We start from the raw sequence: 12,500 nt of genomic DNA on the forward strand, positions 1-12,500 counted from the left end.
TCCATCCCTTTGGGAGTATGATGTGTCATTATTTGCTTAGGCAGGGTTTTATTAATCTTACCTTTTCCTTGTACCCAGCCGGACCCAGTCACCTTCGATATTCAGTGGGCAGCATCTGCGGCTCACCATTAGCCCGTCACCCTCACGCTCCCCTTACCCCCGTACCCCCTGCACACCTCTCCACTCGGCTCTGAATGAAACGCTAGCGGAGTCGGAGCCCCTCGTCCCCGACCTCTGCCTGGACCACCTCTGGACTGACAACTCTCTCGGCCGCGCCACGAAGGCCTTCCTGACAGAGGACAGTGTGGGCCAGAGGTACTTGTGCCTGATGCTCTCTCAGGCAGGTATGCTCAGATGCATCAAGTACGATTACACAAACGATCGCTCAAGTCTCATCTTTGGCTCCATCTCCTCTATCCCAGCTAAGGATGCTCTGCCTATCAAAACTCTCAAGATGATGATTGTTGTTGATGGAAGCAGCAGCCTCTCTCTCTATACAGGAGTTGTGCACGTAAGCCGCATAAACTTGTTGGGACTCCCAACTTTCAATTCCTCTTTGTTTAAGGACTTCTCATCCCTGAACATATCATCTCGGCTACAAAGCCCCTCGACAACTCCCCTCCGCCGTTCTAGCCTCCTCACATCCAGTCGACCAGCTTCTGCATTAGATGCAAAGTTTGAGGTGGGTCTCTCGCCAGTCATCTCTGAAAGGTCCAATTTTGAAGGGTCATTTTCTGAAGACACTGGACTCCCGTTGTCCTCGGCTATTGTAGCCCTCCGCGACCCCACAGACACTAGGGTCACACTGGAACATGCTAGTGGAAATTTCTATAGGATAACACTCCCAGAAATGACCTCATCACCTCTTGTCAAACACTCATTGACTGCTCTGAAATACATCTTGCCACGGGAAGCTGCACTCAAGTTGGTCAACAAATGGTATGCAACACGAAATGCTCCTGGTTCAGGTGATTTCTCACCTCAAGGGGAGTGGATGATGTTTTCAATGATGCTCCTTTCCATGATTGGTTATGATACAGATAAACTGGCTCTCATGTGTCCTGTTGAAACCTCTGGTTCCTGTAGTCCTCTCGTTGCAACCAAGAAATTCCGTGCAGCTGAAAGTGGTTCAGACAATGACTGGGAGTACATGCTGTCTTCACCTTTCCACATGGCAGCAGGAAATTCTTTGAGTGAAATGTTGGGTCTGCAGAGAGTGGGAGTCGTGCAGAAGAGCCAGGAGGTAAACAGTGGCTCAGTGAACACCAAAGCTCCCTTGTTTTCTCACCTGCCAGCCATCCTCTTTGCTCTCCATTTAGTTTATGAGGATTTCAAGCTAAACATCTTGCACTGGGAATATTGCAGTTTATTGGTGACATGTCTAGATCAACTTGCTTCTGATCTCCAAGCCACCCATTATCTTCACCATTACTGGCGTGATTTCCCAACTATCTGCCCACTCCATGGTCCTCCTTCTCAAGTCCCAGTTGAAGAAGCACAGAAGCTTACATTCCCAGCATACTTCACTATGAATCCCCCACATGTCTTGGCACATTTGTATATGATCATGGGGGGTATAGAACCAGAACCGTTCCCATATATCCCCCAGGTCTGCACAACTACAAAGAACATCATTCTCTTGTACTCTGTAGCGGCTGCTGATTGTTCTCTCCAGGACATCCCCCTGGAGCGCTTTCTCCGCCGTATCAGCTCCAGTGGCCAGAAACCATTTGTCTCAATAGATGTATCCATGAGTCCACAGTATCCTTTAGAGAAAAATCCTAGTATTCATGAAAAGATTGTCCTACTTACCAACCAGCTGGGACTCACAGTTAGAGATATCCAGCTTCTTGCACCTGGTGTATCTCTCCTGCTCATGAATGCTCAGCACATGTGCCGGACATGTCCACCACAGGATTGGCCAGCCTCAGCCTATCACCTCATCCATAGACCTGACCTTGTTGCTCACAGGGAAGAAGCAGCCAAGAATGAAAAGGAAACGGGGAGCAGAGGGAAAGATCCATTCAATATAAAAGTCAGGTGTCACAGAGACCCTGATTCAACCCAAGAGGCCAGGAAGGTCTCACCAACATCCAAGGATGAGGAGGATGGTATGGAGACACTTGACATGGATATGTTGGCTCTGAGATGGAGGGAAGATCAACGTATATCTGAGGTAAGGCGGATGCTGTGCTCCTCACGTGCTGTCACTATCAACATCATTCAGAGGCCAGAGGTGTCAGATCATGAGTTTTTGGAAGAGCAAGAAAGGCACCTATACGCCCTTTGCATCAGAACTATGTCACTGCCTGTTGGCCGAGGCATGTTTACTTTGTATTCTTCTGCTCCTGTAATAACTGAAACCCTTCCTATTCCCAAACTGAATTTATCAGGGAAGGCACCTCCTCGAGGAACCACAATTGATCTCTCCACAATTGAAGTCCCACCAAATATGGACATGTGGCCACACTTCCACAATGGAGTGGCAGCAGGGCTGAAAATAGCACCAAACTGTGGGGAAATTGACTCAACCTGGATTGTCTACAACAAACCCAAGGGATCTCTTGATAGTCCAACTGAACATGCAGGATTTCTGATGGCCCTTGGTCTGAATGGTCACTTGCGCAACCTGGCGACTGTTAACATGCATGACTATCTTGCAAGAGGTCATGAGATGACGTGTGTAGGGCTGTTGCTGGGTATATCAGTAGCGAAGAGAGGTACAATGGATATCCAAACAACAAAATTACTTAGTGTTCACCTGGAGTGTCTTTTGCCTCCCACTTCAACAGAGCTTGATGTTCCACACACTGTACAGGTCAGTGGAATGTGAACTGGAAATCTTTTGAGCAATATCCCTTGGAAACTGGATGTTTAGAAACTTTCTAATGTTTTATAGGTTTTGCAGTAATTCCATATTTTTTGCTTGAATTCAGGACCTTGGAAAATAATGTTGAACTATCAATATCATTCAAATTTAACAGGTTGCTGCAATCATAGGAGTTGGTCTAGTGTATCAGGACACTGCCCATCGTCACATGGCAGAGGTCCTTCTCCAGGAGATCGGGCGTCCGCCAGGACCAGAGATGGAGAACTCAAATGACCGTGAGTCCTACTCCCTGGCAGCTGGCTTAGCTCTGGGCCTTGTGCTGTTTGGTCGCGGTGGGGAAGCAGCAGGGTTCACTGACCTCAACATAGCGGGAGAACTCTACCACTACATCGAAGGTGGCCACAAGAAGCCTCTCTTAGGTGTTCATAAGGATAAATATAAGTCCCCTAGCTACCAGATTAAGGTAATGAGATTCTCAAGGTGTTGTGTAAAGATGTGTATGCAAAATTATTTTGTGGGTTGTTAACCCATTGCCGACGGGTGGCATGTACGTACATGCCATGACATGTCGGGACCATCTGCCGGGGGCACGTACGCACATGCCATAGAGTATGCATGGACATGCCATGAGTTTTTTTTGTTACAATCACGGCAAAAGATTATTTTTTTGCCAGTGAAAGTGTGATTAAGTCGGTTCTAACACTTTCTCATTTTTACCATGCAACAAACAAAAAAAATGCAACAAACCTACAATTTCAATTCCATGATGCCACACACTGCTTATTTTATTCGGACTATAGACCGAATAATGATCAACTATGGAGTCTATATAACAACAAAAATACCCTTCAGTCTCGATTTATCAGGAAGTTTGGCAAGTAGAGACTGTAAAAAATAATGAAAATTGAAAATACAACATATCTTCGTAGTATTACGAAGAAACGGCATGGGATGCTGGTATTTGGCATGAGTGGTCGCGCATGCTCGGGCGACGATATAAGCCCCCGGCAGCAAGGCCCCGGCCTCTATGAATGCTACCCGTCAATTATGGGTTAATAATTGAGGATCACAGCTACAGATTTTGTAGAGTGAATGATGGTAATGCATACATTTTGAGATATTGCAATAATTGTTTAAGGATATGTGTATTTTTTCTTCTCTTTTCTTTTCTTTCTGTTTCCTCATTTTCTTTGTCCTAATACCTTTTACAATGATATTCACCAAAAGGAAGGAGACTGTGTCAACATTGATGTAACTGCCCCAGGAGCAACATTAGCCTTAGGAATGATATACTTCAGAAGCAATAACAAAGCTATTGCTGAGTGGATGGTGGCACCAAGCACCCCTTACTTGCTGGACCAGGTCTGTTGTGCTTCACAGCATTGGGATAAAAAATTGCTCTATATAGTTTGCCTTTTTTTGAGGGAGAGTTCTTGGGAATTTCCTGAATCACAGGACTCTATGGGAGTTTATATTAGTCATCAACATTTCCAACATTTTAGAAATAAGTTGCCACAGTATAATTGCTTATGGAGATGTATTCTAAAGCCATGAATTTCATAGCATAATCAGTTACCTCACAACATACACAGAAGCCCTTATTTTGATATTAAGATTACTTAATCATAAGTACTTTTAATTAATTACGTTATTTGTGTTAATCATATGTTTGTTTCTGTCTCTGTGTAGGTACGGCCAGACTTCTTACTTCTGCGTACTATTGCCCTTGGCTTGATTATGTGGGACAATGTCTTGCCAACCTCCAAGTGGATTGAGAGTCACGTTCCATCGACCGTCTTGACCCACGTCCACCGAGGAGGAAGTCAGTCGACTCCTGGCATTGATTACGAGTCCATGCATCAGGTATGGAGGGTCCAGAGAAGGCTTTTGTTTTACTATTTATTTTCCTTCCTTTCTTTCTTATTCTTTTTGGCTTTTGTTTTCTAAAGGCTGTTGTGATAAAGAGAAAAATGTTTTGTTTTTATTGCAGTTTCATTAAAGACTAGGAATGTCAGACTGAAGAATATTGAGATGGCTTTACTCACAGCCTGTGTTTTTTCAAGTCATTATGCTCAGGAATTTATATATGCTTTTATCTTTTTTATACAGGCATATTATAATATACTTGCTGGTGCGTGCATGGTTATTGGTCTGAAATTTGCTGGCTCAGCTAATAGTGAAGCCTTCCAAATTTTGTGGAAATACACTAGAATGTTCACAAGTTTCACCAAGAGGTATGTCATATCTTATGTCATTTTGTACAACTGCTTCTCTGTCTACTCCTCATGTGGTATTTCCTTGTTTCACTAAATGTAAGATAATAATGATGTTACAGTTTTAGTATGTACTCTTTTGCAGTATTCTTTTTTTATGCACACACTTTTGCTTTTTTATAAATAAGAAGTTAAAAATTTATAAAGTATGGCAGAATACATTACATTATTCTAATCTAGATATATTAGCTTTTACCAAATTCCACTTTGCACACACAAACTTCTTCGCATCCAGGAGCGTAGCAGAACTTGCAGGAAAGTCGACTATTGAAACGTGTCTGAACGTGATCCTGCTGAGCCTGTCGATGGTGATGGCTGGCACAGGCGACCTTGACGTCCTAAGAATTATCCGTTATTTGCGGTCAAGAGTCGGCCCGTCCAACTCGACTGTTGGGTTAGTGTGGAACTCCTTTTTTTGTTAATTTTATTTTTTTTATTATTATTAATGTAATAATGTGTGTATATATTTCTTTGGAAGGGATGAGCTTTAATAATTTTGTTTTTCCTCTTTTTAAGAGAGGGGCCACTTTCTTACTCATCACCATCATTTTCATCATCATCATCATCATCATCATAATCATCATAATCATCATCATCATCATCATCATCATCATACTATGATATTACCTATACATTACCTCTTGTTATTACCATTTTGTATAATATATTCACCAATTCGTGCCCCAGCTATGGCTCCCACCTGACAATCCACATGGCCCTGGGCTTCCTGTTCCTGGGTGGTGGTCGCTTCTCGCTCAGCACATCCAACATGGCCATCGCAGCTCTCCTCATCGCCTGCTTCCCAAAGTTCCCCACACACTCCAATGATAACCGATACCACCTTCAGGTTTGTGTAGGGGGTAGGGCGTAGGGTTATTATTAATGTCGTTGTTGATGTTGTTATTGTGTTTTTGTTGATATTGTTGTTATTTTATTGATTTTTAAGGTAGGATTTATTTAGTTCATTATCTGTGATTATGATTTTTTTATTTATATATTTATCTTTTTATGATAGCCTGTGGTAATTTTGCTTACTACTTACATGCATTGAACACACAAGTACTGCATAGATTGCATATTAGGTGGATATTTCTTTTTTCTCATTTATTTATTTATTTATTTATTTAAAAAAAAAATAATCATTTTTATTTATTTATTATTTTTTTCAGTTCAGTTCGTACAGTACAGTTCGCTTATCTTCCTTATGCATATTTCAGGCACTCCGGCATCTGTATGTTCTGGCGGCTGAGCCTAGATTATTGATACCTGTTGACGTTGATACAGGGAGGCTTTGCCAAGTCCATGTTTCAGTTAGGTGAGTTTCCGTTTGAGATTTCTCAGTTGTCCATAACCAGTGCAAGTTTTCCTTGGCATATAGTTAACTTTTTGTTTGCACTGCTCTTACATCAAGAAAGTCTGAGTGATTTGTTCATGTTACCAATGAAATTTGTAGAACAGACTGTAGAAAAACAACCCCCTGACTGGCAGGTATGTTCACTGTGATTTTGATTTATTAGTTTTGTTTGCACATAGATAGCTGCACAAGTGTGTAGTCACCAAGGAGTCAAGTACTAGGCCTACCTGATTTCATCTGTTTTCCATTTTCCTGAATTTGTGTAAAAAATAAGATTTGTTTTTCTTACTATTAGTATTGTTTATGATATTACAGTGAAGATGATAATATTATTAGAATAATGATAATGACGTTAATGATAATAGTAGTATGAGAAATCAAAACTTTTCCTGAAAATTCAGGAATGGAGTAAACACAGGCGAGGGCAGGTAGGCTCATATATTAACTCCTTGGCAACCAAGTGGTTGTGAAGCTGTCCATATGTGAACAAAATAGAGAAAACAAAGTTATAGTGGATAATGTATTCAGCACCACAGGGTTTATCTGTACCATGTTAAGCATAGATAATCATTGCAAAAAGTTTGAAGTTAGTGCATATTTCATCTCCTCATCCAGGTTCAAGGATACCGATCAGTACAGAAGTCAGACCTTTGAAGCCATGGCTCCACTTATGCTCCCTGAGCTCTCCAAACTCTCACAGGTTGTGATAGAAGAAGACAGTGCAAGCCATCGATACTGGCCTGTATGGTAGGTATCACTTTTCTTAGCAATGTGTTTCTCATGAAGATATAACCAAAACTGGTCAGAGACATCTCTTGTATTGTGAAGATATTAATTCTCATTCATACCTTTTCTGCAGTCCTTTAAGTTACTTCTAGCATTTGATGATATCCTTTGTAAAAGCATGCTACCTTAGGAATAACTAAAGTAAAACTTCACATTTATTGATCTTTCATCTTCTAACGATGCTGGTATTGATTATACCTCCCTCGAACCCCATCATCAAATAGGTTCTCAGCCCACAACAAAACATGGTCTGTTCTGGAGACACTCTTGCGGTCTGGAGAAGGACTGGCTGTCAAGCTTAAAGATGGCCGTTACCCCTATGGCGATGCCCCCTCCGGCTTCCAGGTTCAGTTGGCTCATCTTCTCACGCAGGACAAGTCAGCTCGATGGACCATGAAGGTAAGTTTTTATTCTTTTGTTTAAGGTTATTAGTGGCATGAATTTCCTTTGTTCTTTCCTTTCCTGTTTTAATAAGTTATAGTCATGGTCATTTTTCCTCTTTCCTGTGAGAATGAGAACGATCCTTTCTTTTTCTATTTATTGATATATGCTAATTGAAATGTAATCCAAAAGACATTGAGGAAAAAATATTTTTATGTGAATTTTTTTCATGACCCTGTTTATTTATTTATTTGCTTTTCTGTTGATTAAATGATACTCCAAACTCAACCAGAAAGTGAGAAAAATTTATTCACATTGCATATAATTAGTTAATTTCCCCTTATCTCTTAACCTCTACATAGATTGCCAAAGCAAAAGCAAAAAGTTAAATACATGAGGCACCTTGAGTATTGATGAGATCATTGAAGTTATCACTTGTATGCTTGGGTGAAAAAATGGGCAAGTGCCAGGCTGCAAAATTTGCTGAACTTCTATACCCAGAAATTTGCCAGCAGTAAGGTTCCAGGCCTAGAAATGTGCCAGCTTGAAATTCTAGGCTTAGAAAGTTGCCAGCTTGATATTCTAGGCCTTGGACTTTGCCAGCTTGATAGTCTAGGCCTTGAAATTTGCCATGTTATAAAAATTGGCCAGCTAGAAATTCTTGGTCCTGAAATTGGCCGGCTTACATTCTAGACCCCAAAACTTGCCAGCTAGGTTTTATGAGCCTAGAAATTTGCTATATTGTAAGTCTAGGTCTGAAAATATGCCAGCTAAGTACTTAATAGTCTTGAAATACATTTGCCCTTAAAAGTTGTCATTCTTTTCACTTGTGCTTTTTTGAAGAGTAATTTAACTGCATTGCAACAATCTGTTTATTTTTTTTGTTTTTATTTCTCTCTTTATTAAGCAGTAGCATCAGTCAAACAGGCAAGTTCCTTGATTATTGAGATCTTTGTTGTTGTCAGATATTTGGAGAAATATCATTTTAGGACCTAATAATTGTGATACCAGTTGAGGAAAGGTAAAGTGTAATTGGGGCTATGTTAGTGTACTATGAAATTTAGAAAGTTATGTGGCCAAAACATGCTGTATGTTGATGGGTTTGTAATTATCTATCTATCTATATATATATATATGTGTGTGTGTGTGTGTGTGTGTGTGTGTTTGTTTTCATTTTTCCAACAAATTGTATTGCAAAGTGGCATCCGTACTATGGAGCCCACTGGTTCAAGATCACATCTGCGTCACCAATTCTCCATTGCACCTAACTAATGACATCATTATAGTAGATAATTCTAAATAACCCATTTAAATCCATGTGTGGTCAAGACAGACTCTGAAATGAAATAAAAAAATCCTCTAGGTTCTTACAGTCCACGGTTGAGGAATATAGTCGCCTTAAAAACAGAAAATGTTGAAGTAGTCAGGGTCGAGGAAACGCAGGTTGATGTTCTTGTCGTTGCAGCGGCCAGACACGTGTTTCAGGAGCGTGGCATTAGTGACAAGCCACTTTATGCTGCAGTCGCATGCCAGGTCCTCATCTAGGAAATAAAGGAGAGATAAAGAAAGGAATAAGGAAGAGAAAAATTAAATTTATCACTTCTTTGACAAATTCTGTCTGAAAAAGATGTAAGCAAGTCAACCAAAAGAAGCTCATCCCATCATGATTTTGTGTGTACTGTCTCCGATGGCCACTAAAGGCCTTAGAGGTTGGCACAGCAGAAAATTAGTTTTCGGTAAATAATAGAATATCACCATTTGTCAATAATCATAGTATTAATGGGGTGTATTGATTAAGCGCTTTAATTGTCAGTTTAATTAGCTTGTTTCTTCATTGTGGAAAGTTCTTGCAAAATGAAGTAGGAAGATTAGAAAATAAGGAAGAACGTAAAGGCAAAAGGTAAATAAAATTTGGAGGAGGCAGTGAAAGGGAAATGCATAATCTACATATTTTGAATATCGTTCTTTTGAAAATTATATTTGATTTATGACCCCTTCAGTTTAGTTTAGTCCTTTATTTACCACCCTGGCTAACTGCACAGGCGTGGGCAAGCTGTGATATATTTGATGCATGGGCATAACATTAAATGGTATTACATTTGAATTTTAGGCTATAACATATGATAAGTACTATATCTGTTAAAGGAAAGGAACAACTCGGTATATGAAACAGGGCTGGTAAACACCCAAGACTTTTGTACAATATGATGATGCTTTGAAGTGTTGTCATTGAGGAATGATCTTCATTATATAATATATCCAAATCTTAACCCAATAACAGCAGCAATACCATAAGGAAGGCCATATTTCTGAACTACACTTAATTGTTCATGGGTTAAGACCAGTGGATAAAATGTTGAAGACAAAACTAAATCATGCATATTATCTTTTACATTGGAGAGAAAAGAAAAAGAGAGAGATGTTGTAACTTACTTTCTAGCCATAGCTGAGGCTTCCCCCAGTCTATATGCACAATGTTCTTGCTGGCCATGTGCTGTAGGATGGCCTGGAACGACTGGTCTAGGCTACGAAGGCCGGTCTCGCGCAAGTCCAGCCAGTAGGGTGGAGTGCCTGTGGGGAAGGGTGTGGGTTATTAGACAGAGAGAGAGAGAGAGAGAGAATTTTTTTTATTTATTATTATTTTTTTAAGGAATACTTTATTTGTGTGTGGTGCTGTGATTCTTTTGAAACTTGTTCGTGAGGATTTTATTTTATTTTTCTTATGTCGAGGAGGGTGTTGAGGATAGATTTAGGGTGTTGACAAAGGTTTCACGCTGATGAAGAGATAATTTGTATTGTTATGATTACATCTTGTTTTTACATTTTGAATTTTTGCATAATTATTTTTCTGTCATTATTCTTTGGCATTACCTTTTTTTTCCCCTTTTTTTTATGACCAAACAGGGCCTTTCTTCCCCAACTTAGAACTTCCCTCGTTTCTCTTCCTTCCTTCCCCCCCCTCCCCCCTCCCCCCAAGAAACGGAGAAAATGCATTAACAACCAAAACCGATCCTTCCCTCCCCCCCTTAAAAAAAAACTGATACTACTACTACTTTTTCTACTACTACTACTACTGCTATACTGCGAATATACTACTACTACTACTACTATTATTACTACTACTGCTATACTGCTAATATACTACTAATATACTACTACTACTACTACTACTACTACTACTAATAATAATAATAATAATAATAATAATAATAATAATAATAATAATAATAATAATACTGCTGCTACTACTACATCTCACCATTGATAAAAGCTGAAGTTGTGAGTTCGGTAATGGGCGTACTCTTGAGGTTGACAAACCAGGGGACGGAGGTAGGTGTGGCAAGGGCCGTAGGCTGGATCTCCTTCACGCCTGTGTAGCTCAGGTCGAGGAACTCCAGATTGTGGAGTCCTCCAAGAAATCCTGCAGCAGAAGGGGTTAGGATTTTTTGTGGAGAGAGTTATTATTTTATTTTATATAGATTAGTTAACCCACTGGCACCAGTTGCTTAGCACTGTAGCTTTGTTTTGTGAATTATGTTTACATTGAGGTGGCTTCACAAGCATTTAGTCACCAGGGAGTCAATTATTAGGCCTTCCTGACATCACATTCTTACCCATTCCTTGAATTTGCTGGGGAAAAGTTCTAATTTCTGTTATTATTATTGTTAATAGTAATATTAACATTATTATTGTTGGCATTGTTATTATAGCATTGTTAATAGCAACTGTAACAGAAATAAAACCTTTTATTCTCCCAAATTCAAGGAATAGGGTAAAGTGAAATCAGGCAGGCCTTGTAATTGACTTCATGATGACTAATCAATTGCAGGGCAATTTATTTGTAGACATAATTCATAAACCTAGAATCAAAGTTGACAGGGCATGTTTACTTACCCTTTCTGATTCAGTGGGTTATTTAAATTAAATGATCTAATTAAAGAGTTTTAATTGATGAAAGGGTTATATGAAAGAATAAAAAAGCTGTTTGTGAGGAAGAAAAGAAAACACGTTAATTAGGAAGAGAAGAAATGTACATGTGAAGATGTTTCTTCATGAGGAACAGAAGTGTACTTGTGAAGCGGGGAAGAACTGTATGTGCAAGGAAGGAAGGTTTGTTGGGAAAATTTATCTTGAAGAGAAGAATGTGTGCCTTGTGAGGAAGGTTTATCATGAGGAAGAGAAGAAATAGATTAGTAAGGTAGGTCCTTCATGAGAAAGAGGATTATTTTTAAGAGTTAGCTTGAGGAAGGGAAAAAAAAATGCATTTGTTTTGAAGATTTTTAGAGAAAGAAAGAAAATGGGAGCAAGTTTGTCCTGCATTTGTGAGGAAGATTGATCATGAGAAAGAGAAATGCACTTATGAGGAAGAGAAGAAAATACACTTGTGAGCAAAAGAAAAAAATGTACTTGCAAGGAAGACATTTTGTAAGGAAGGAAGTTATGAGCGTAATTATGGAAATGGAGCCTTCTCCTCATATGATTATGAGGAATAGAGGGAACTTTCTCTTCATGAGGGGTAGGTGGGGGTTATCTCATTAGTTGCAAGGGATAGAGGCTACTGACTGTGAGGGAAAGAGAAGACAGGTTTTATATAGGTTGTGAGGAAGGCAAGGAGTTCACTTTGAGAAATTGTAGTTTAGATGTTATGTGGATGAAACCGTGCCTGTTGTGAGTTTGAAGATTTGAGGTTGTGTTGAGAGAGAGAGAGTATTGAGGGGAATTTGTATGAAGGGGTGAAAATGGGATATTTTTTCACGTTTCAGATCCTGTGAACAAGGAACTTCATGTTTCAGTTTTTTGTAGTTGTTTTTAAGCGAGATTATATATAAATGGTAAAGAATTAAATATAAAAACAGAAATATATATATATATATAT

General features: G+C 39.5%; 2 protein-coding genes across 2 annotated transcripts in view; one reads left to right on the plus strand and one right to left on the minus strand.

Moving 5' to 3' along the window:
- The window catches only part of LOC119568260 (anaphase-promoting complex subunit 1-like), a 14,865-nt gene extending 6,548 nt beyond the window's left edge, over positions 1-8,317 (plus strand). Inside the window, exons 8-18 of the mRNA XM_037916717.1 lie at positions 79-2,818; positions 2,985-3,293; positions 4,058-4,192; positions 4,520-4,693; positions 4,940-5,064; positions 5,339-5,497; positions 5,791-5,950; positions 6,321-6,418; positions 7,073-7,204; positions 7,468-7,642; positions 8,126-8,317. Coding sequence (XP_037772645.1) covers positions 79-2,818; positions 2,985-3,293; positions 4,058-4,192; positions 4,520-4,693; positions 4,940-5,064; positions 5,339-5,497; positions 5,791-5,950; positions 6,321-6,418; positions 7,073-7,204; positions 7,468-7,642; positions 8,126-8,317 — 4,399 coding nt within the window. The remainder of the gene's footprint in view (positions 1-78; positions 2,819-2,984; positions 3,294-4,057; positions 4,193-4,519; positions 4,694-4,939; positions 5,065-5,338; positions 5,498-5,790; positions 5,951-6,320; positions 6,419-7,072; positions 7,205-7,467; positions 7,643-8,125) is intronic.
- LOC119568261 (leucine-rich repeat-containing G-protein coupled receptor 4-like) overlaps positions 7,909-12,500 on the minus strand; it is a 12,244-nt gene continuing 7,652 nt past the window's right edge. The window contains exons 4-6 of the mRNA XM_037916719.1: positions 10,884-11,045; positions 10,058-10,195; positions 7,909-9,165 (exon numbers count right to left, since the gene is read on the minus strand). Coding sequence (XP_037772647.1) covers positions 9,023-9,165; positions 10,058-10,195; positions 10,884-11,045 — 443 coding nt within the window. The 3' untranslated portion in view covers positions 7,909-9,022. The remainder of the gene's footprint in view (positions 9,166-10,057; positions 10,196-10,883; positions 11,046-12,500) is intronic.

The sequence above is a fragment of the Penaeus monodon genome, chromosome 43, assembly GCF_015228065.2.
Source record: "Penaeus monodon isolate SGIC_2016 chromosome 43, NSTDA_Pmon_1, whole genome shotgun sequence".
NCBI classification, from domain to species: domain Eukaryota; kingdom Metazoa; phylum Arthropoda; class Malacostraca; order Decapoda; family Penaeidae; genus Penaeus; species Penaeus monodon.